Raw genomic sequence first — 23,893 nt, forward strand, 5'->3', positions numbered from 1 at the left:
TCTAGTTCAGACTGCTGCTAGGCATCTTACAAGCAGCAGTTATTGGCAAAATCTGTCTAGGCGCTTAGTTGTTGCTTTTCTTAGGGGATTTTTGGATTTTGGAACAGCAGTGTTTCATCAATTGTATTTGCAAAGTATGAAGTTTGTATTTCAAAATACTTTCGAGTTTTTAAAAGCTGTAAGTTTATTTATTTTTTTTTTTACATTTCAAAATAGAAATAGAGGTCTTTCAGTTAGGTTTGGTTGGTGGGTTTTTTTTGCCTTTTTTGTTTTTGGTTTATTTTTTACCATATCAAGCCCCCCTAATATTGGCAGGAGGTTTTGCTTTGTTTTGAAGTATCCATGAGTAAACATACCTTTTTTCTTAGCCAATACTTGCTGCTGGATATGAACCATGGGTGTTACTTTGAGGGCGTTAATTAAAAGGCTTGGTCAGTTTTAACTTCCTAAAAATGCTACAAATTTTTAGACTTTGGGTGTACAAAGAACTGTTGAGCTGTAAATGGAAATAACCTGTGTTGTTCTTGAGATTGACTTCTGTAATCAGAAGTGGCAACTTTTGTTTCAGAAGGCAGCTTGGAAGCAGTGTAACAACTTAATTAAACATGTTGAGCTAGAGGAGGAAGAATCATTCTAATTTTGCAGTCTTTGGAATAGTTATTTAGCTGCAAATACTGATAAAATAATTTTATTTCTTATGTCCATACCTCCATCCTAAAACAGCTCTTGAAAGGTCACCAGCATGAAATGGGGCATTTCATGGGAAATGATCATGGTAGTTTCCAGTTCCCTGCAAACCACATGCAAAAATTTTGTAAATCTAGTAATGTTTTCATTAACATGCAGGAAAATCATAGCTTTGATGTTGACAACCATCTACATATAGCTTACTGCTGCTAAATTTGCCACACTGGCTCATTCTCAATTTTTACATTTTGACGGTCTCACTAAACTTGGAGAAGATGGGGTCAGTCGAGGCTCTGGGGTTTTTTGTTTTGCTTGGTGTGTAAATGTGTGACTTTGGTTGGGACCCAAGTTTCAGTGCAAGGTTTTTATGTTTCCCTGTGGTGTTTTGTGGTGTGGCTGCTTCAGAGATTTGCAGTAGCTGCTGCATTATTGCAGTTGCTAAAATGTTCTGGGTTTGTGCCTGTGGAGAGTGGCAGAAAGGTGTGTTGCTTCCACCGCTGCCCCAGCTGTTGAGGAGTGTTCCTCCCAGGAACTGGGTGCTTAGCTCCAAGCAGATGATTCAGTCCTGGTTGGTCATACAGGCAAGGGGATGCCAGAATCAGAGCAGAGAAAGCAGTTCAAGGTCCTTCAACACCTTCCTTCCCTGAAAGTGAGTTCTTAATGCTTGCTGTCATGTCTGTTGTGGCTGTGGCTGAGAGCACCTGGCAATATTTGCAAAGTCTGGTCTCCTGGGCAGCAACAGGGGAAAGGAGCTAGCACAGCATGCCATGGTTTCACTAGGCCCTCTCCTCTCCCTCTTTTTCTTTCCTTCTTGTGATATTAATTTGCAAAAGCAAAAGGAGGCTGCTGACAGATGAGGAAGCTTTAATTGGGGAGCTCACTCTGCATGAGCCAGGAGTGCCTGTGTCTCAAAATAAATATGGATTAATTTAGGGCTCAGTAGAGTGATCATTTGGAAAACTAAATATGAGTTTGTATCACACCAGCCCTTCCACACTGCTCCTATGGCACAGACGCAGCATACCATGGACCTGCCGCTCAGCTTACTGAATGCTTGTGTTAGGCTGCAATCTTCTGTGGGGTGTAACTCTAGAGTTTGTACTGTCTTTATATCTTCAAGCATTCATTCAAGCTTTTCAACCTTACAAGTATCAGAGGCAGACAGCTGTGTGTCTTAGCATTCATTTGTTTTTTGTAGGTACAGCCTTTTTTTTTCTAGCTTGTATAACCATCTCAGTTCCACAATCTGGGCACCTGAGATGGAGATAGGAATTTTTTTTTCCAGTCAAACCCAATGAACTGGTACCATTCCACCCATGCTGCCCACTCAGAAGCTTTCAGTATGTTCATAACTTCTATGCATCTTCAAGTGGTAGAAGTTGCTTTGTGTAATCTAAACCATGCTCTTAAGTAACAACAACCAACAAAACCCTGGTGCTGTTGGTTTGGAAGGGAGCTTTAAAAGACACATGGTGCCAGATTCTTCTACTTCTGCCTTTGCAGAACTGTAATCTTCTTTGGGATGTGTCCATGGAGAGTGAGGAGAGGAGGAGGATGGAGGCATCAATGCGCTGTAGCTTCTGAAACTTGCTTTGTCTGAGTCCTAATGTGGACAATGGGATTTCTGTGGAACAGGAGTATAAACCTTTGTTCATGTATCTGTGTGTAAATGTCAAACTTGCTCAGGCAGTAGGAACAGCAAAGATCGTCCTTCTCCTTAATTGCTCATGGTAGGCTAGGCAGAATTTCTTAAATCTGTTTTAGACAAATTGGAGGAGGAACTTTGTTGTGAATAGTTCATTTTCCTGGATCTGTGGTTTTGGTGCAAGATACAATTTTCTGTTTTGCAGGAATGGCAGAAAAATAATTTCTAATCTCTGGTGTTCTCAGACTGAAAACCAGAAAGGCTTCTGTTTGAATGCTATTTGACACAGAAATAAATTGTGCTAAAGGGAACAGGGTCTGATTAAAACTGACAATGGTGTGCCAAAAAGTCTCTTGCATATTTTTTAGTACAAAAAGATATCGTTTATGTGGGCATTTGTTTTTCATGGGTTGAAACCATGTTTCAGGCAGCATTTGTCTGTCAAAGAGTTTTATGTTAGCTATTTTTAAAATTCTTTTTATCATGAGAATGCACCTAGTAGTTATACTTTTAGTGCTTCCAAATAAGAAGGGATAATTGGGCATCCTCAGTAGTGCACATACATTATTGTATAGAGATTATATTTGGTCTGTAGGTAGAGGTATGAGTAGGACTAAAATCAAAGGGAGGGTTGATGTTGCTCAGTGTCTGTCTTGAAATTTTCTGAATGCTGTGTAGTCAGTGAGGACAGGAGATGGAATTCGAATTCAAAATTCCTTGCTCGGTTTGCTGAAGCTGCTTCTCGATTCTTGTTACTGCTCTGTTTTATTGTCTTGCGGCGCAGTGAGCCCGGAGAGGGGCAGGTGACGCTGACCGCTGGTGTCGGCTGAGGAGGGGCGGCAGGCGGAGGTGCTTGGGGGGCTGCGTTTGTGTCTAGAGCAGAGAGATGGTCAGGCACTACACCTTCTCAGACCAGCTTTGAAATGCACTGTTATGCCTCAGGTGAACGAGTGGGGGTTTTTTTCTGGCTGTTTTGTGTTTATTCCTGTGGCAGTTGTCAGGCCCCAGCTCCGCAGGGAAGGGGATCAGAACAGTGAGTTCAGCGGGTTCACGGCAGGTCAGGCCCCGGCGGGCTGTGCAGGCAGGTTTGTGTAGTTCTTCCTCCTGCTCTGCTCTGCTCTGCTCAGGAGGAGCAGCCTACCAACTTGAAACAGAAAGCTTTTTGTTTGTTTGTTTTAAAAAACATTGGGTTTTTTATTGTTAAAATGTAGACTAAATATTCTGGCAAAAAGAGCATAAAAAGGAAAATCGGGCATCTGAGAAAGATCTGGCTCATGGCAGCTTCTTCCTGTGAACTTCCCACTGTAATGCAACACTTTCCATTCAGGGTTTGCCTGAATGGCCCTGTTAGCCTGTGCTCCTCCCTGCCAGTCACCCCGAGCGGAACTGACTGGGGAGCTTGGTATTACAAGCAAGCTTTCCTGAAGCAGCTCCTGGTTTTTTTAGGCATCGTTTGTCATAGAGTGCTGGGTGGTGTTTGTAAGCTCTGGTGTGGTAGGTTGTGTAGGGTAAACATGTGGACTAAGCATTGCTGGAGTCCATGTCTGCCTAAGAGGAGTGTCTGTGATTATGGGAGATGAGATAAGGAATCCACGTGGCCCTTCCTGTGCAGTACTCGACCCCTCCTTGTGTCAGCAGGGCTAAACTGGACCAGGCAAAGAAAGCTTCCTCATGGAGGGCAGCTGGATGGGACCTAAAATTCAGGGTCTAGTCAAGGCATCTTTATGTTACTGCCAAAAGGATGTTAAAGAACACAGTTTCTGAAGACTAGGGTCAGTTTGTGTACTCTGCAATGTAAAATTCTGTTGCAAAAAGCTGTAAGACAAGACTTTGGTAGATAGTTCTGTAGAGGTTTTTTTTGCTGCAATAACTCTTTGAAAAATGAAGTAAAATCTGCCCTTGTCACTTTTTTCTGAATAATAGATGAACTTGGGTTTTGTTTAATTCATCCTGCAAGCTTCATTTGTGTTTGGTTTGAGGAAATCAAGTAATCAGCAGTACATACTCTACATTCCACTCTCAGCCCTGCTAATAGATTCAGTAGGTCTGACTGTGCTTGTGAAATAGGTCAGAGTGTCTTGCTTTTCCCCTATTTTGTATAAACCAAGCAAAGCCAGACTAGAGCTTCTTTTGAAAAGCAAAGCATAATCTTGAGATGTAAGTCTTGTAGAGGCCAGTCTGTCTAGCAGCAGATATATTAAAAAACCTAACATTCACTTCACAGGGGAAATTCTGGTCTTTCTATGGGCTCATGTAGTCTTGAAAAAATCTGTAGAGACCTCTGGTGGGAAGAAGTGGAGGAATTTTCTGTGTTAGAAAGTGAAGATGTAGAAGTCGATGGATTTCAGCTGTGATATTCTCTTGCTTTCCCTGTTTTAATGATTTATCTTTTGAAATTTCCCAGGCTTGCTAAAACTACTGAATGATTTTAATGATGGAAGAACAAACTTTGATGTATTTTAGGGGCTTGATGCATAGTCCACAATAAGTTGTATTGAGAGAATGCTAATCTGACGTAACTGTGAGATGGCACAGGCCTTAGCCAGGAGTCTTTAACTTCCACCGTGGAAGTTAAGGTGAGATGGGGAAGAAGACCCCAAACCCCCTTCCTGAAATGCACAACTTTCTCTTGTAATGTGTTTCATCTTATAATTATCTCAGAGGGGTTTTAGCTGCACTGTGTTTTATTCTCCTCTTAATGTCTCTGGCTTTTGCAATCAGTGCTGTACCTGCACTCAGCAAGAGGGCTCATTTGGCAAATGTATCAACGCATGACATCATTCCTACAGTGTCTCTAGGCCTGTTTAAAGCATTGGCAGTACTTGACTGCACTTCCTGCAGTTGTAGGCAGCTGTGAAATTTCACTGATTGTGACCAACAGGAAATTCTGGAGAAAAAAACCCTTAGTACAAGGCTCATGAAAAGCTGTGGCCTGATTAGTTCCTTGGCTAATGGTAATACACGGCAATAGTGCAGAACTTAGTGCAGAAGACTGCACTGCAAAGAGTGCTTTTCAAAGTAATTAGCTGTAAAATGAGGAAAAGCAGCGTTCATCCCAAATTAATGGTGGTGTAGAACCAATCACTTTGTTTTTAAGAGACCATTAGAGAGCCTTACTGGCATTTCAGCAGTCATGTAGAAAGCTGTGTGCTGGTGGGGCGGGAGGATTGGTTCCTAATGGAAATCTTGCATGGCATGCTGGGATGTACCATGCAGAAGGGACAAAAGGTTATTAAAAAAAAATTCTTATCAGGAGTACTTTGACATTAGTCCTCAAGTAATTATTTTTATCCTTCAATAGGTGCATCTGCATGCTATTGTGCTAACACTGCTGCTTCTCTTATTAATTATACTCTTTTAAGCTTGCTTCACAAGAGTAGTCTAGCAGCCTGTACTAATTAATGCAGTTCAAATCAAACATAGTAGAAATCAAACAGCTGAGCTGAAAAAGAAAAAGAAAAGGAGAGGGGAAGGCAAAAGCCAACACTTAGGCAGTTTGATGCCAAAACAAACATGCAAGGCTGTACCATGTAGGGTACATACAAATAAGGTATCTTCTACATTTCAGGAATTTAACAATTACTGAGTGTTATTAAATGTAATGGTGCCTTGCTACTAAGAAATCCTGTTACCTGCTTTCCCACCCTTCTCCAAAAGGTTATTAATCATTGGTCTTGCTATTGGCTTCAGTGGTCTGAATTAAAGTTAAGTGCATTTGCAATTCTTTCCAACAACAGATTCTAACCCCAGCTTTTTGTTACAGAACAGTAATTTTAGTGGAGAAATATGTCCTGGGTAATGTTATCAGCTTTTGCTAAAAGGCTTACAAAACAAGAGTTAACAGGAGATTGATACATTTTATGTCTTTCTTTTACAAGAAGAGAGTTTGGAGAGTTCTGTAATCAAAATATTGTGCCAAAAACTTCCTAAAACGGTCAAACCAACCCGCAGAAGACTTTGAATCTTGCACAACTTCCTTTCAATCGATAAAATTTGTAGCATATGAGGTGATGATCAGATGACAGGTTTTTCCAGTATGTGGAATGTTTTTGTTACTTCATTTAATAGTTGTGGATATGGCAAAGTTTGATTCCAGTATTTACCTTTTTTTTTTTTTTTTCCCAACGGGAAAATGGAAGGTACCAGAATCATGGCTTCCATTTGATAGGAAAAGCAGGCATGGTTTTGAACTATAGGTGTTTTGTAAATCTGTATTTTGAATCCCATTTTAGTTGCTTAGTATGCAGGGCAGAGATGAATCTCTTTTTCTGAGCCACAAACTTTGAAATCATGATCTTCCCTGCTTCTTTGCTAAGTTTCACTTGTAAATAATAAAATAAGTTTACTACTATGAATCGCCTTTCTTCAGGAATAGTTTCTAGTGAACCACACAATAATGAGTGAATACCAGATACAGGTTAATGGTAAGTTTTATAAAATGTGGTCTTTTGGATCCAAGCTAGATCCTTCAATCCTTGCCACTGGATCCATGCTCTTCCCAGTGGCAGTGCCTGATGTCCCAGTGCTGATGGCTTCCATTGGCTCCCCCTCCCAAGGAAGTGCTGCTGCTTTGGCAGTGCTGCCCTGGTGGGAAATGCACAGCACTGCCAACGCAATCGTGGTAGGTTCCAGTACAGTATTAAATACTCCTGCTGAAAGGTCAGTGGTGTTGAACTGATAGATTGATGCAATTACGTAGTGGGGAAATGTAGTGTCCAGCTAAAACCCAGTTCTTTTCCCCTGCTCCAAATCCATTGTCTTGAAGTTAGCAGTATGTTATTCCTTGCTTTAGGCATACTGGCTTTGCTGAATAAGTGACTGACTAAAAACTGTCGTTTATGCAGCACAGGAAATTGAATTTTAATTTTTTTTTTAATTGCTAACTATTAGCATTTGTTCAGCTTGCATCATTGTGGATTTTGTATTTGGAATGATATCCAAGTTTAATAAGTAAAAGTATAAAGGATACTAAAACTGGTCTCCAGCCTAATTCTTCAGAGGTGATTTTATTTGCTTTGATTATTGACTAATGAGCAGCTGAGGTTTATGATATTAAAGGAGGGGAGAAGTCTGAAGTAGGAAACACTACCTAATGCTTTCAGTGAGCAACATGCATTATGTGATATTGGCCATTTCCTAGCACTGAGACATCATTAATAACCTTGAATGCAAATTTGCTGATTAAAATATGAGCTGGGCTTTTTCTTCTAAAAGTATATTGGCATAGGAGAGCAATGAACAGATTGTGGAAGGAAAGGTTGCTCTTGGTTTTGTTAGTCAAGCAATTCTATGAAGATATTTTAGAATTTTTGTATTTGTGACTTTTTTGAAGAAAATCCCTTCGAAAAGCTGCTGCGCTTTTTTCTGTGGTTTCAGTGAAGCATGTGGTATATAGAGTGGGGACACCCATCCTTTGGGGTATTTTCTTGCCTTGTCTTCCCATTCTATTTTGCTAAATTTTCTGTCTCCATATTGTGATGATCTTCCTTGTTTTTTGTTTTGGTAAAGTGCCTCTGGATGTGGATTTCTCTCATACTTGAAGCTGAAGGAGAAAATTCTGCTCACTACTTACTAAAATAAATATACTGGTGAGAGAAGTGAGGGGAGCAAATGCTGGTCCTGCTCTCCCATCAGCATAGCTTGGTCCTCTCAGTCTGAATTAAAACTTTAATTTGCTTCTTCATGTTGGTGCATTTCTTTATGTTCCTGGCAGAGGGAGTTCTTCAGAACTGGGAAATGTTGCTGGCTTGGGTTTGGATTGCTCTGCTTTCGGGGTGTGTTGTTTTTTCCTGGTGGCACAAATACAGTTCCCATCAAAGTGAATGGGCTGGTGTGGGTGTAAGCCAAGGATGAGAACCCAACACCAAGTAGCGAAGAGTTCTGAAGTACAAGAGGATGACCTCATTACCAAGCAAGATTTTGCAGAAGCTGCGAGCAGAGTCAGCCTGCAATTTTAAGTCACCCAAACAAGCCACAAGAGTGAATTTACAGTTCAAAACACAGCAGATTATTTCACTTTCAATTTATCAGGGGGAAAAAAAAAAAAAAAGCTTGTGTCCTCATTTCATTTGCAGGATCTGCCTTTAGCCCAGTTTTTTTTTGGGAGAGCTTTAGTTCTGGTGGGGTTTAAATGTGAATCATGGGTGAGGTATTGTTTTTATTGTAATGGGCAGAAATGATCAACAGCTCAATGGAAAAGTATGTATGAAAGGAAATATGGCCAGCACTTTGGTGCCTAAAATGGTTATTAAACCAGTTGGGGTTTCATTTGAAAAGTCAGTTATTAAGTAGGTAGTCTCACCTCACTGTCATAAAATGCCAGGCAGGATAGCAGTGGGAACACTGCCTTTACTCAGGATATTTGTGTGGGGGATCTTGGGTGCATCTTTTAATCATGATTTGAATGTATTGTATCTTGACTTTGTCTTAGTAAGACCCATTTTTCCCACTATGATTTGTTTTGCTGTTGGCTTTAGGAATGCACGGATTCTTGCACTGGTGTGTCAAAAATCTGAGTAGCAATTTTTTTCCCAGCAGAGTTGCATGGAGGTTTAGTACTTTTAAGTGGAGATGTGAACTCCATTGAAAATCATTTGTGGGTGGATTTGCAGCTGGGCTTCATGATGGAATTCAGGTCATCAGCCAGAAAACAAAGCTGGAATGGAGTCAGGAGTCTGCACAAGAGGCTTATAGGTCTGGAAGTGGGACCAGAAGTAGTGTGGTCATCATACAGCGGAAAGTGTATCATGGGGGGCGGGAGGGAAGTCTGGAAGTTAAGTCAGTATCAAAAATCACTCAGACACAACTGCAAAACTAATAAGGTAGGTATAATAAGGGTAAACGATTAACCAAGAGATAACTCCTAAGAAATTTAAAGAGAAAATAATTTGTACTAAATAAACAATTGCTTGGGAAACCACACTGATTTTCAGTATGTTTGTCCTTTGGAGTATAAGGTGAGGAAGTGCTGACTTACCTGTCTAGTCATCCAAGGAGTTTTTGAGGAGTAACACAGAACTTGATTCTCCTGTTCTTTGAGTTATTCAAGTAGAAAATAATCCTTTGTGTAAGAAAAAGTGAAATTACCTGCTTTCTTTGCTACTTAGCAGTAACTTTTCAATATGTCTGCATAGAAATTGAAGCTAGAATTTGCATTGATGTTTATTTTGGGTACTGGAGTGTTTCCAAGGTGTCTTTTTAGAGTCTGGATCCTGTTCTCTGCCCCACGGAAGAGTTTCTGCTCAGATGTGCTGCTGGCTGTGGGGAAATGTCCACAGGCACAGAGAGCAGGAGGACAATGATGACATTACTGTATGGACTGGAGGACCTTTCTCTATAAATACACGTTATTTTTCTTGTTCAATGACTGATGCTGAGAGAGGTTTTTAGATGAGCTATTTTTAAGGGAGCATGTTATCCACTAAGGATGTAATTATGTGTTGCATGAGTTTTAATATAAACTGTTTACATATTGATCTTGTTGTATATTAAGCTGTTTCTTCCTTATCTTCAACAGGCAGCCAGATAAACTAGTGGTGGTTTGGACAAGAAGAAGCAGAAGAAAATCCTCTAAGGTTAGTTGATTCATTAATAAATCCCACCTTCAGTGACAAGCAGCGTCAGTGGTTTGAGGGACTGTTTTTTTGAATGTGGGGAGCAGCCAAATAAATAAATGAGAAATATTTTAGTTGTTGACTTTTCTTTTTAGCTCAGTTTATCCATAAAGTTCAGAATAAACTGCTGTTGATGTCAGTGCTAATTTATGGGAGCTCTTAACTCTGATTTCAGCTTTGGTTATTTGTTTAGCAGAACTGTATCACTGTGAGTTCAATTCAGTTATTACTTGCTAGACCTAATTAGAAAGGAGAATTCATTTCTTTATTAGAAGTTATTTTAAAAGTAGTTAATTAGAAAAAAAGTAATGAAGAATCTGACATCCCATCAATAGGCTGATGAAGCCTGAATAAGAGGCTATTTCACAACTTGAAATGCTACAAACAAAAAAGAATAAAAGCAGGGTCTTTCAGCCCAGCAGTGTATCTTTGAAGTGAATTTTTACATTTTACTTCTACAAACACTGTGGGCAAACCTGTGAATTTGTGTTTCCTGACTAATAGCTTGGTAGCCTGAGGAATGGGAAGCTCTGAGTGAAGTCTATCCAGTTTCTGGACATTGATAAAGTTTGTCTTGCATGGGAGCAGGAGTGCATGCTCTTTTCCTCCCTTCCCAGGAGCATCTCCTCTTTGAGATGATTTAGTCTTGCTCATTCCCTTTCCCCATGCTGTGGCCTCTTAGCCCGTTTGGGTTTATGACAAATGATCTTGTCAGAGAAGAAATTTTGGAAGTTACAATAATTCTTTGACACTTCAGTTTAAAAAAGAGATGGTCTAAGCTTCTTTTTCTTTTTTGTGTGTGCATTGGTGTAACACAAAATGATGTTTCAAAGAACTCTGTGATAGTGGAGAGAGGGTATCCATGATAGAGAAGACATCTTGAAATAATTATGTTGAAGAACTTAAATATTTAGAAAATGTGATACACAGTTTACTGCCCTGCTCAGGAGATACTTTGGGTTTATGTTTTTCTGGTACTCTTCTTTTTCTGACTTCCTTTTCTGATTGTCATGCGTGTTTGTTGTATTTTGTCTTTTAACTTGAGGTATAAGCTATTCTAAGCTGTTTCAGATAAAGACTGGTTCCTGACTGCACAACTAAGTGTTGTGCATCCAGAATTCTGCTTCAGGTTATGAAAACCCAAAGGTGCTACCTGATGAGTAAACAAGGGTGTGAACTCAGTCTGGTACCTGTTCCTGTTCCATGTTCCATACTCTTCAGCAAAGCCAGTCAGACTATTCCTGTTTCACTGAAGGATCAACTGGCTCAAGTCCCTTTGAATTTATAGCACGGGGTGTATCCAGGCAGTAACTGCTGATGTCAGTAACTGGTGTCTGATATGGCTCACCCTATAACTTCTCTATATTAATTTCATTTAATTTCTGTTGCACAGAGAGAGAAACATTGTATCAAACAGTAAGTGCAGTGCTTACACAAGTGTTGTAACCTTGAAAAGCTTGGTGAAAAAAAAGGTATTTGTCCATAAATGACTGCTTTGTTGGGGTTCAGAATGTGTTCAGAAACAGAAGCCCTAACAAAAGTCCAGCAGGGCTTTGTGAAATGATGGGTTTCTGCCTGTCATTTTATAGGATCCAATGAATCCAGCATACCCCTGAGACAACATGGTTTTCTGGCATTGGCTCAGCCTTTTGGGCTTGAAGTTTTTTTCAGCTGGGCCATAGAGTTCTGGGATATGTCCTCACTTTTGGTCACCAGTCAATAGAAGCAACTCTTGGATAAACTGGCAGATTTAAACCTGAGACTCAGAAAAGTCTTTGGCTGACTTAATCATGTTTAGTAAGATCCCACAAAGGTACTTTGAAAGAGGCTGAGTGGCCCTAAAATCTGGGCAGAGCATAGAGTTAATTTTAAAGCTTAGGTAGTTGATATGACTTGAGCTGTTTGGGTCAAAAACTGTAGATCAATAGATGTGCTTGATCTCTTAGTCATCCTGCCAGTAAAATACTTTATTCAACATACTTGTTTCATCTAATTGCTTTATTGGAAGCAAGTCAAATGAATATTTCCTCTTATTTTATTTTTGATGGGCACTGGGTTCAGTGAGTACAAAGCATTAATAATTGTCTATGTTCTTCAGCTTCTTGAGAGGGAGGAAGGGAGGGATGAGGTTTTAACTTACTGTAAAGATGTTGTGAAGACTTTTTTGGAGGTTATGTTTTCTGAACTTTTCAGATCATTAGGGTTAATGAGGGATATCACCAGCAGATAGTTCACAAACTCACAAACATGGCCCTTTGGATACTCTCCAGTAGTTCTGTGTCTCTTTTGTACTGGGAAAGTACAAGAGATGTATTAAGCAAAAATGTCATGCAGCTGGAAGATGGAGGTGTGGATGTACACTGGGATGCCTGCTCTAACTGATATAATCTTAAGATGCCATTGAGCTGAAAGCTGAGCTCTTGATGTCCTTTGATGCCCTTGTTTTTGTGGGTTTCCATGATTTTGATATGCCTCCTGGCCCACATACTCTCTTTCCAAGTAAACTACAGCAGTCCCTTTATTAAAAGAAATAATGAGAGACATCATGTGCAAGAGTCTGAATATTTTACTTGTTACTGTGGGAAACACAGAATAGGAGCTGTAGATGTCTTAAATTACAGTAAGTCTCAAAGTGTTGCAAATAAAAAGCAAATACTCGTTTGAAAGAGCATGTAAATAGCAGTCTGATGGGTGGATGGATACAGGACCATAAATATATCCAGCAGTTACTGACCTTAATGCAGATTTAAGTTACTTACAGTTCTATTTTGGGACCTGCTCTCCACGGGCAAGTCTAATTTCAGTGTATTTCATGAGGTCTGTCAGGACAAGATGGCTCTGTGTGGTTGGGCATCTCCATTGTGTGTGCCAGGAGTTTACATAAAATGATGATTTGCAGTTTTGCTGTACTTGGCAGAATTACTGTGCAGTCCTAGAACCAAAGTGAACTTTCAGCTTGGGGAAGGTGAGAGTCACCTGTCCGCTGGTGCAAATGTTGTCTGTTTGCAAAATCAGGTAGACTCTTCAAGCTTTATTTAGATGCTGTTCAGCATCCGTAGTTTATAGAAGGTGCAGCTTGTAGCAGTGGACTTGTTTAACTCTTCTTCTTCAGTACCCTGGCACACTGGCAAGTTGTCTGCCCAGGCTTTCAGGCCCTGGGCTTTTGGACCTGTCTTTTTCTTTTTTTTTTTTTTTTTTGAGTGGTGGAAGGAATGTCTTTGTTCTAGTGTAGAGCAAGGGAAAAACGTGTTGAAAATACATTTGCCTTCATTTCACTGGGATGCTCTCAAATTTCCAGGCTTTGAACTAAGAAATTTCAGTTTGAAAATAGATGTTTCCATGATGTCAAGGAGGTACTTTCTACTATTCCTGTGAACAAATAGAGGCTTATAGTTGAATTATACACTTCTGAAGAATCAAATTTGCACTTGCTTCTGAGAGCCTGACAGAATTATTCTTCAAAGATTCTTTTTGTATCAAAGCTGAAAGAAGGTGCCTTGCCTGTGATTTCAGCACTTCTCTTGCAGGTTTATCAAAAACTGTTCAAGCACAAAGGAGAAGGAACAATGCTGAGAACAGGGAAAGAACTTGAGCAGTGACTAGTAAGACCCAAGAGAGGCAAAGGGGCAGGGAGCAAGAAGAAGCCCTTGTACACAACAGCAGCCTGGCCAGCATTTTTTCAAGGTTCTGCCATCAATAAAGCAGCAGTTGGGTCACCTGTTTTGCTGTCCTTGGCAATCTGTTGCCTTTTCTGGCTACTTTATTGCCCACTGCCAGCCTTGCCTGTCCCTGCCGGGCTGGAGTTCCAAAGGCATGCTGTAACCCTGATGTGTTGGTGACTGTCTGGGACCAACACAGTTCAATAATGCCACTCCTGGGGCTTCTCAGCTTTCTAGTAAAGTTACAAAATCATACTGTGATTGTAATCCCTGATTGTAAATTGGGGGGTCATTAAAACCCTTCTTTTTTCCAGGAGTCCCATAAAGTTGACTTGTGGTGACATTCTGAGGTGCAGTGATGGCTGCCCCACAAAATGATGAGAAAAATAACTCTGCATTCAGGTTTTTTTGTTTGTCTGGGTTTTGATTTTTTGTTTGTTTGGTTGGTTTTTTTTCTAATAAGAAACCCTATAGATGATGTTGGAAACTGATTCGAGAAGGGGAAGAGGCTCTTTATCTGACCATCACCTGTTGTGGACAGTGAATAAGGCAAGATCTGGTGAACGAAATAGCTTGAATCATGTATTTAAGGAGTATATCATGAATGTGTGTGTGTGAAATTAAGCTTGAAGGGGCAGCCCAGTGCTACAGGACCTGTGGTGGAGATGAGGTTTTGCTCATTTCCCAAGCTTAGCAGTCTTTCTGTAGCTTTTTAGCAGTAATACACATACTCGTAATGGCAGTTGTAACACATGTGCACTCCGATGAATTGGAAACATTCATGGGAAGACCTGTGGGAATCTGCTGGTTTCCTTGTCTGCTCTAAAGGGGCACTGACAGCAATGTGATCAAAGGCTGCCTGGAGTTTCCAGGCCTTTGAACTTCCTTCTTTGGCACGTGTTGGGTTTTTTGGACTGCATCCCAGGGCAGGAGTGTGACTGGAGTGTTGTTCTGGTGCCCAGCCTCTTTAACGGGTGGGCCAAGCACAGTGATTTCAAGATGATCATGGGGGGCATGCAAGCTGTAGTCTGGAGTATGGTCCTTAATTTGTCTCCCTTTGTGACACTGAACTATGGTACAGAAGAAAAAGGAGAAGCCATTCACAAACTGCTGGTTTCCTCTGGTGTGAGGGAATTGGCAGCTTTTCCCAGTCCATTCTTTTTCCAGTAGGTCCATTAACAGCCATATACAACTCTGGCTGTCCTGGATGGTGAATGACTTCGGTGGGACACATCTCACAGAGCAAATCCTTGTGCCTCACTGCTGGCATGGAGGCACCAGATGAAGGATCTGGCTGCTTAATGTCAGCTCTTCCTTATGAGTTTGGTTGGTTTTTTTCCTTTTCTGTCTAAATGTTTTGCCTGGATAACACTGAGAAGAGGAATTATTCTTACAAGCTGAGCTGCCCTAAGCACTACTGGAGCCAGTTGAGCTCCTGCTTGCTTCTTGTGTCCTTAACAGCCTGTCACACAGACAAGTAGCAGAGCTGGCCTGATCACTGGCAGCTGGCAAAAATTTTATAAGGAAAAGAAAATCAGCAGTTTTCTGGCTCACAATAAAGCCACTTTTGTGGCTGCAGGTGAGGAATAATCATAGGTCTGTTTCTGATGAGTTTTGCTTTTAAAACCCAATATTGACAGCTTGGCAATAAGAACATATTTTTTATTCATAAATATAAACTGTTCCATAATTTGCAGCAGGCTCAAAATATTATGGTCAGCTCTAGGATCTTACAGAAAAGTAACATGAAATTATCCTGCACAACAGAGGCAGGATGAGGCAAGGTGGTAGTGAAGAAAGCAGAAAGGAGATGAGGTGTCTGAAAGGGTAGGTTCCTGAAATAATGTAGCATCAAGTCTCTCTTTCCAGTTCAAGCACAGCAAAAGAGCTGTGGTGTTCACATCAGAGGTGGTGGATTGCAAAGCTGGCTGCCTGGATTGGAGCTGTTGTTTTAAAGAGAAAAAGGAATCTCAAAACTGGATAGCCTGAAGTGCTCATGCAGATCTGTAGGCTCATCTCCATGGCCATTCTTTAAGAGATTTCCTTGTCTCCCAGTCATCAGTTTTGTGCCAGAGCAATGCCGTAGGTTGGACAATGTCATTCACAGCCCAACTCTATTTATAGGGCACTTCAGCAGCCCCTCCTGTAGCTCCTGATTTAAAAGAGCTTTCATGCTGTGTTGTCTTCGCTCATTTTCTACTGGCAGAAAAAGGGAAGAGTTGCCTTTTGCTTTGAAACGCAACAGAGCCCTTCTGCTTCTCTTTCCAGACCATGGCTCCCATCCCTGAGATTTGGAGAGAAGTCGGGCAAGGGCAGGGCTGTGGATGAGGCACCTGCTGCTGGCAGTCACTTCTGCTTAGCTGCTCCAAGACAATGGGAGATGGCTGGTGAAGATCAGTGGCAAATGAGGAAGAAGTGGGTCTAAAGGCACAACCACCCGATGGAAAATGGAGTTGGGGGGGATTAGGGTGGAAATGTACTGTGCAGGTGCAGCACCTCCCCTTGGCTGACAGCAAGTCTTTGTCACCTGCAGAGGTGGCCTGATCCAGCTCCAAGTCAAGGCTTATAATTTGGGAGTTGAAAAGGTTTTTTGATATAGGCCAGATGCAACTTTGAGAAACTGCAGCATAGAGATGCCTGGCATGAGCAATGTTGCATTAGCATAACACTCTGCATCTTAATTTTAAATTACTGTCATTTGCTGGTCCCCTGTGTTTCTCCTGCTTTGCTTTCCCCTTTCCCTTTCTCCTTCCCAACAACCCAGACAGTCCTTTTGATGTTATCTTTTTCTGTCGTGCTGTTTGTGTGATACAGTGTTTATTTTTCAAAGTGAGAGGAGGACTTAAAAACATTCATGATCACAGAACAGCTTTGCTTTAAAAGCTCATTAGTTAGAGCTTGTCTCCTGGTTGCTGCTTTCAGTGACAGAAAAACATATATATCCCTGTGTGTTTATTGTGTCTCACTGACTTTCCTGGTGGGAGGAAATGCTGATAAAGGGCTTGAAGTGAAGCGTTGACTGCACCAGTGAATGCTCATTTTCTAGGTTTGTTTAATAGATGGAACAAGTGATCCTCAACTGAGCAGTGCCTGGACCTTGGACAGCAAAAGTTTGGCATAATTGTCTGTATTGACCAAAGCCAGCAGGAAGGTGCAGGTTTCAGACACTGTGAGCTCCAATTAGTTTTGTGCAAACTGGTACCTGGAAAGAGGATGGGCTGCCCCTATGGAGGAGAAGTGATTTATGTTATGAGATGCTACCAGAGGACATGGCAGATGAGCTTGTGCCTGGCTCTGGATCACTGCCTTGTGTCTGCTGAAGATCTCTGTGGGCAAGCTGGGAGTGATGCAGGGGGCTGCGGGTTCTGTGGGACAGAGACACACAAACTGCAGCTCCAGTGGCTGTGGTAGTAATGACATCTACTGTGGAGTGTTTTGCTGCTCACAAAATACCTTTTTCTTGTAAAACATATAGGTTTTCTTTGTATTGTTTGGTGTTGTTTGCTCAGTTATTCAGAAAATACATCCAGGCCTTCTTTAGAATTATGTGATTAGACTGAAATTCGTGGAGTAAAAATAGTAGAAATTGGGTTCTTTCAAGTTGCTCTTACTTTAAAATTCCAAGTTGCTACTCTGCAAGCACAAAGCATAGACGCTCACTGAAAAATCTGATCTAATTAGGCATCTTTGGGAGCTGCAGTTTCAAGCAGAGCACCAAAGATTAAAAAATTTGTGATAAAACCACAGGAGAGCTGGCAATGTTTGGCACTCCCTACTGTACATGGCAGCAGAGAGCTGCTGCCTCTATAGAGATGGGACTGCTTCTCCAGCTTTGTTTTTCCAATTTTGGTACAGCAAAGTCATCCTTAAAGTTGCCCAGGTTGCCCTAGGGTGCCTTGAGAACCTGAGTCACAAGTCCTGCTAACCTTACTAAAGCAAAAATATGTTCTAATAGCCTGAATCTGAAGTTCTGAGTGTTGGAAGGAGTATAAAATTGCAATGAGTGATGCTCTAGAATTAAAAAAAGAAAAAAGCCAAGTTAATTGGCTTCTGATAACAGTAAATAGATTGTACAGTCTTTCCTGATAAAACTTCCACAGGTTTCTAGTAATACCCTGGCTCTGTAGCTGTCACTTCTGCAGCAGCATCCTTCCTTCATTTATCTTACAACATCACAAAATAGATCAGGCTGAGCTTGGAAAAAGGCATACTTACTCCAAACCAGAGCAGAAATGCTCACACAGTGTTTTTTAAGGGCTAGCTCTTAAAATGTAAATACAGGCCATACACCAGTCCAAACTGCTGCTCAAAAGTAGACAAGTTCTCAGCCTATTTAACTGTTGGGCTTTTTGTTACCTTGTCTAGGTGTAGGTACCACAGTATATTAATTCTTATAAACTTAAATGTTTTAGTAGCATTTTAAATTGTTGTTTCCACTCTTCTTTCCTGAAGTAAAACTTCTTGCTCTATTTAGGTGTAAATGTGATTAAACCTGCGCTGTGTGTTGTACACAAAATAAAGCTCAGCTTGCTACAGAAATCCTGACCTTACAGCCTTAATTTTTGCAAGGCTCTAAGTATCCTGACCTGTGCTATGTAATAAGAAAGCAGAGCTTAGGACCTTGTGAGGATCAGCTTTAGTTCAATGGAAAAGTCTCCTAGTGGTCTGAGTTTCCTTACTGTCATTCTTAATTATGTCCTTTGAAATGTTCAGTAGAGGCATGGGTTGAAGAATGTGACCTTTTTGGAGTCAGTGATATGCTACTTTTACCTGCATGCCCTGGGTCCTCTGGGAGTCAAGTCAGCACTTTTATAATGGCTTTAAGCAACTGGGTTTTTTTTCTTCCTTTAGGCACACAGCTGGCAGCCTGGCATCAAGAACCCATACCGTGGGGTGGTGGTGTGGCCTGTACCTGAAAATGTTGAAATTACTGTGACTCTCTTCAAGGTATGTTTTTTTTTTAAAGCATAATCTTTACTATTTCCTAAACAATACATGAAAAATTCTATCTGGAAATGCCAGATTATAGTCACAAGGTCTAATCTTGCTGGTTTTAAATCGTTAACTGCACAACCTTATGTCCTCAGTTCAAATCTGGGGGAGAGGGATGGTCTGTTCCCTGCCAAAGCTGACTTGTTAACACACTGAAATACCCATCGAGCTGATTGTGTTGGGGCATTGGCACAGAGTTCAGCACATGTGTAGCTGTGCACCTAGTACATGTGTAAGGACTTGGCATAGGTTACAGCCTGGTGGGTTTTCTTTAAATACTGGAAGGCAGAAGTTGTCGTAACAGTCATTTCTAGACTTCCTTGTTCAGTTGCAGTGCACACTATTGGCTGCAACAGAATCCAGCTCCTCACTTCCCATTATTTAGAATGCTACACAAACATCACAGCTCTGATGTGATTGCAGCTGTAGGGGTGGATGTGGAGGATTTGAATACTATAGAGAATGATAAGATTTTACAGAGTTTTTTTTTTTAACTGCATTTGTTCTACTTAAAGAGAAGTTTATTTGTGTGGCTGTGAAGCAGGAGGAGGAAGTGATAGTTATGCTAGAACTTATTTCCCAAATATCATTGGGCAAGGCCCTTTCTGCATAAACAGTGCAGCTTTGCATGTGTAACAGTGTAGGAGGCTGAAGATTTCTGGGATTTTCATTCCATAGTTTTTCCTCGTTCTTTACTCTGGTGCCTTCATCTACATTCTGGCTGTTCTTTTTTCTAACTGCTCTCTTTGCAGCTTAAGGCAGCAGTAACATACTTCTTTCTAAGTAGTAATATTTGTATTTCTTTGTCTTGGGGACTCTCCTCAGTAACTGCTTGGATGTGGCTTCTGATTAGCCTTAGAATGGGAATTTATTGCTTGGTTCATTAAACCTAAAATAAGGGGGTTGTCTTTTATTTTTCCCCTTTTTTTTTTTCTTCCTGCCTTTGGGATTACCGATGAACACAAACTTTTCAGGTTGCAGTGATGCTATCATAAATTTGTCTCTCTTCTTCACACATAGTCTTCAACTGAGCTTCAAAAGTTCACTACCAAAAATTGTTGGCTTCAAGGACCTCTACTTGGACTAAGAAACGTGTCAGTATTATGTGGCAATGCTACTACGTCTGTACAATCTGAATGTGGTTATGCAACACTGTAAATGTTGCTTGATATTTTCAACATTTAAAGTGAAGCAGAAATGTACACAAATCTTGATTGTGATTACAATGTTGCATGAAGAATGAGAAACAAAGTTTCTTTTGGCTGCAGCTCTGTGGTACTGTAGCTTTGTAGTGAAGGTGGCTTCCAGCCTTCTCTTGCCATCCCATTTTTTTATTTACACTTGCACTGCTTCAGGGTTCTGTTATGTAGAACAGCGCAGCAGCCTTGTTAGTTGTGTAACTAAGACTGAGGGTAGACCATCTAGTGAGGGACAGAAGGGCCTCTGGAGCCAGTGTCAGGTATTACAAAAGCTTAATTTTACCCAGCACTAATTCTGCAGGCAGATCTGTTCACTGGACTTCTTCCTCTCCCCCCAAAATGAGCCTGCCTGTCACAAGAATTGGTCTGGGAGGAGAGGTAGGGGCGTGAATAACCCCGGCAGCTGTGCTTTCTGTAAATGGTACCCACTGGTCTCTGGGGGAATGAGCACTGGATTTATAATCAAGATATTGAGAATCATCACACTGTCAGGCAGCTCTTACTGTAAAATCTGCTCTAATTGATCCTCTGGCTCTTCTAACAAGAGTGCCTGTACATGGCCAAACACCCTTTGTTCTCTGTAAGGGGATGCAAGTGTGGCACAGAGCAGCTTTTCGAGCGAGCAGTGTGGTGCCCCAGGAGCACCATACCTGTGTGAGACCAGCAGCCTGCCTGAGTGAGCTGTGAGGGGCAGGGGGCTGCAGGCAGAAGATGGTGTTAGCCCAGTCCAGGCTGTGCCCAGTCCCCTGATGGCTTTGTTGGCTCTGTGGTGCTTCAGCTGCAGCACAGGACATGTCCCAGCACCCACAGAGCTCACATTTCTATAGCTGGTAGGTTCTGGGTGAAGGCAGTCAAAAAGAACTGGCTGTTTGTCACTCAGCTGGTGCATTCTCTGGGCAGCGCTGGAGCAGTGGGAAGGGAAGTATGCGATGGCACACTGCAGCCGCCGTTCTGGGAGCTCACTTGGAAGTGGGGTATTCACATTGTTCCTTCCTCTAGAAGAAAGGGGACAAAAAGACTGAAAACAGTAAAGCTCAGAAAAAGAAGCTGCTCATCTTGCAGTTCTGTAAAAATCCTTTTTGGAGCCAATCCCCTGCGAAGGAGGGTGATTATTGAAGGTTTGGCACTTTGCAGTACGTGCACTCAGCCTGGCCTCATTTAACAAACAGGAGTTGTTCGCTTTCCCCACCACCTGAGAAGCTCAGGGAGCTGCTGCCTCTGTGTCCACCCTGGCAGAGCCCGCAGCTGGGAGCTGGCTGCTCTGACAGAGCTGTGTAGCAATCACAGATAACAAATGAGTGCAGTGGTGCTGTTGGGAAGGGCAGTGCAGGGAAGGGAAGGAGTGGGCTCCAGACAGACAGCTATGTGTTGTGGGAAATGATTCACACGGTAGTGGCAGTGCATTCGTAAGTGGCTGTTGAAATGTGTTGCCGGTAGGATTAGGAGATAAGTCAAGGTTTCAAGTGCTGATGAGAATGTTGAGAGTCTCCTCTCCACTAGTCATCGGTGGACACTTGAGAGCTGGCTAAACAAAGTCCCTGTGATCAGTCAACAGATGAGATATTCTGCATTATCTGCACAGCCCTACTTTGGGTGTTAGCTTCTTTACAATGACATATTTGTAATTCTTACGCAAGCAAAGTACTGAAGAGATTACAACCTTCATTAGGAAAACCTTAATTTCAAATAAATGTGAGCTTTTTTGTTTGTTTGTTTGAATTAATTCTGGGCTACTGGTAAAATTTTACAATGCCCTGGAGTCATGTGGGGAAAAGCATCATATGGATATATTGATTCAGCTTCCCTTGACTAGCTGTAGCTCCTGCCCATGAGGTGCTAATTACATAAAAAGTTCCATCTGTTCTGAAAGTTTAACTTCTTCCTTTGCTGAGCTCCACACTGATGTTTAGTTATGCCTTGGGTTTTTCAACCAAACTGGGGAGAAGGAAACACTGTGAAACAATAAGCCTATTGTGCATTTAAAATCCATAATTTGTAGTGCTTTCATTGAAAGATTCACAAATACCAGAAAAACCAGGGCTGAATTCCCACTTTTTTTTTTTGTTACCATGATTGTGCTCTCGAAGTTAATTTTTTAGAGTCCCTGCCTTAGCAAAGTTTAACTACCACATATGAAAACTTGTATACTTTTCTGTCAGTTTATATACAAACACAGATCTTTATCAGCTGAGGGAGATTGTAAACCAGAAATTTTCACTGCCAAGCAAGCCCAATGCTTTTAGTAAAGCTAAATGAACATCAATTGTACAATGAGGATTTAAATTGCAACATCATTATTTTCTAGCTTAAAAGCAAAGTGACTTCTCAAGCAAAAATGTTTGTTCTTCTGGAGTAAACGTGGACTTTGCTTCATTGGATTACACAAAACACTTGTTTTGTCAGTAATGTACGTGGTTTATCACACCAATGTACCATTGCAATAACAGGGACCATTACCAACTCTTAATTCCAAGGTTTGAAAAAGACATTTTTAAAAGCATAGCTTTCTAAGCACACAAAAGGTGTTTATGAGTAAAATAAGAATGAAATAGATGATCAAGGGTTACTTGTATGGTTGAAAGTATTCCTGTCCCCACATATTACTCAGAAAAAATCCCTGTCATTCTTCTTGAAAGCCCAAGTCAATCGTGCTTTGATTTTACAGAGTAGTAAGTGGCCATGCTGTAGCAGGAGCACTGCAACAAAGCCAATGCATTATCTCAGGGGAGGAAAAAAAAGAACCCAAATCAGCCCAAAACTTCTTCATAAAGCCATTTCTCATAGGTAAAGACCAAGTTCAGGTTCAGAACATGCTTGTTTCAGTTTAGGAGGGACCAGGGGCTTGACCAGATACTCTTGGAGAATACTCCATAGGGGGGAAAACCAGTTCCATAGGCAAGGTGTTGTGTGTCAGATATAAAAATCGTAAACTCAGGGAAGTGAGCACATTTCAAAAAATTAAATGGTTAAAAACCTAAAGGATTAGTGGGGGACTAATTGTGGGGAAAAAAAAAAAATTTAAAAAAAAAGGACATTCAGTGCTTCTCACCTTTCTAGCCCAGACACTTTCCTGTAAAGTGTGAGCTTGGTGTGGTGATGCACAGGGATATTTCTGCCGGTCTGCTCAGAGCTCCCTGCTTTCAGGCAGCTCCAATTAAAGCTGATCACAGTTGTATGTGATTTTCTAGACTAATCAGACCTCTGTAATCAGCATTGAAAACAACAAGAATTGGGTCAAATTTTGAGTCTTGTGCAGTTTCAAGCAGGCAAGTACAAAAGCTGAGGACAGATGCTGGAGTACCCAGAGCATCTGCTGCAGGTCACTGGTAGAGGGAGATCACACACCCTGTCAGCGTTTGATGTGATTCAATATGACAGTCCTTAAGTAGTTATTCCCCAAGAAGAAAGACTGAAGATTAAGGCTGGTATGAAGTGATCTAATTGAAAGACAAGCTTCAAAAACCAGGAACGCTTAGGGAGGAGGCATGGGGAAGGAAGGGAGGAAGGGACTAACAGTCTCAAGATCTTCCCTACCCACTCTGGCTGCTGATTAGGAAACGCAGCAGTCCCTTGTTTCCTGATATGTCCTTCGTTCCTGTTACAAGAGATACAAAAATAAGTCTGAGTATAACCTGAATTACTGGAGAAGGTTTACCTTTCTTCAGTGTTCTGAAACCACCTTATACTCTGCAGAAAGGATCTAGTCCTTGACAAGAATGGGTTCATGATGGAGTGATCAGCAGAGAACAGAAAAATGTGACTGACATGTCCTTTGCTCTTCCCAAGCCCAGAAGAGTTGACTTTTTGGGTAGTTGGCATGTGGATGGGCAGAATGGTGTCACAGAAAGAAGGTGAAGGGTGGGATTGCAGAGAAAAGCTGATGTCCCGTCTCTTGCACAGTTCCTACTATTTGCTTCTCACCTGAGTGTTACTTTTGAACACTAAGGTCATCTTACCAGAGAAAAAAAAGAGAGGAAAAAAAGGGTAGAGAAGAAAGGCTCTAAAATTTAGTTGAGAATACTGAAAGGAACATCAGGCTGAGACAGGAAAATGGGACCCATGTCTTGGTATTAAAACTGACGATTCCTTTTTTACGTA

At 41.3% G+C, this 23,893-nt stretch overlaps 1 protein-coding gene across 12 annotated transcripts in view; it reads left to right on the plus strand.

Annotated features, from left to right (window-relative positions):
• Positions 1-23,893, plus strand: part of EHBP1 (EH domain binding protein 1) — a 211,459-nt gene that overhangs the window by 19,111 nt on the left and 168,455 nt on the right. For all 12 annotated transcript variants that reach the window (XM_048296582.1, XM_048296572.1, XM_048296576.1 and 9 more), the window contains exons 3-4: positions 9,849-9,906; positions 18,456-18,551. In XM_048296582.1, the coding sequence (XP_048152539.1) occupies positions 9,849-9,906; positions 18,456-18,551 (154 nt within the window). The remainder of the gene's footprint in view (positions 1-9,848; positions 9,907-18,455; positions 18,552-23,893) is intronic.

This window comes from Corvus hawaiiensis, chromosome 3 (assembly GCF_020740725.1).
Source record: "Corvus hawaiiensis isolate bCorHaw1 chromosome 3, bCorHaw1.pri.cur, whole genome shotgun sequence".
Taxonomy (NCBI): domain Eukaryota; kingdom Metazoa; phylum Chordata; class Aves; order Passeriformes; family Corvidae; genus Corvus; species Corvus hawaiiensis.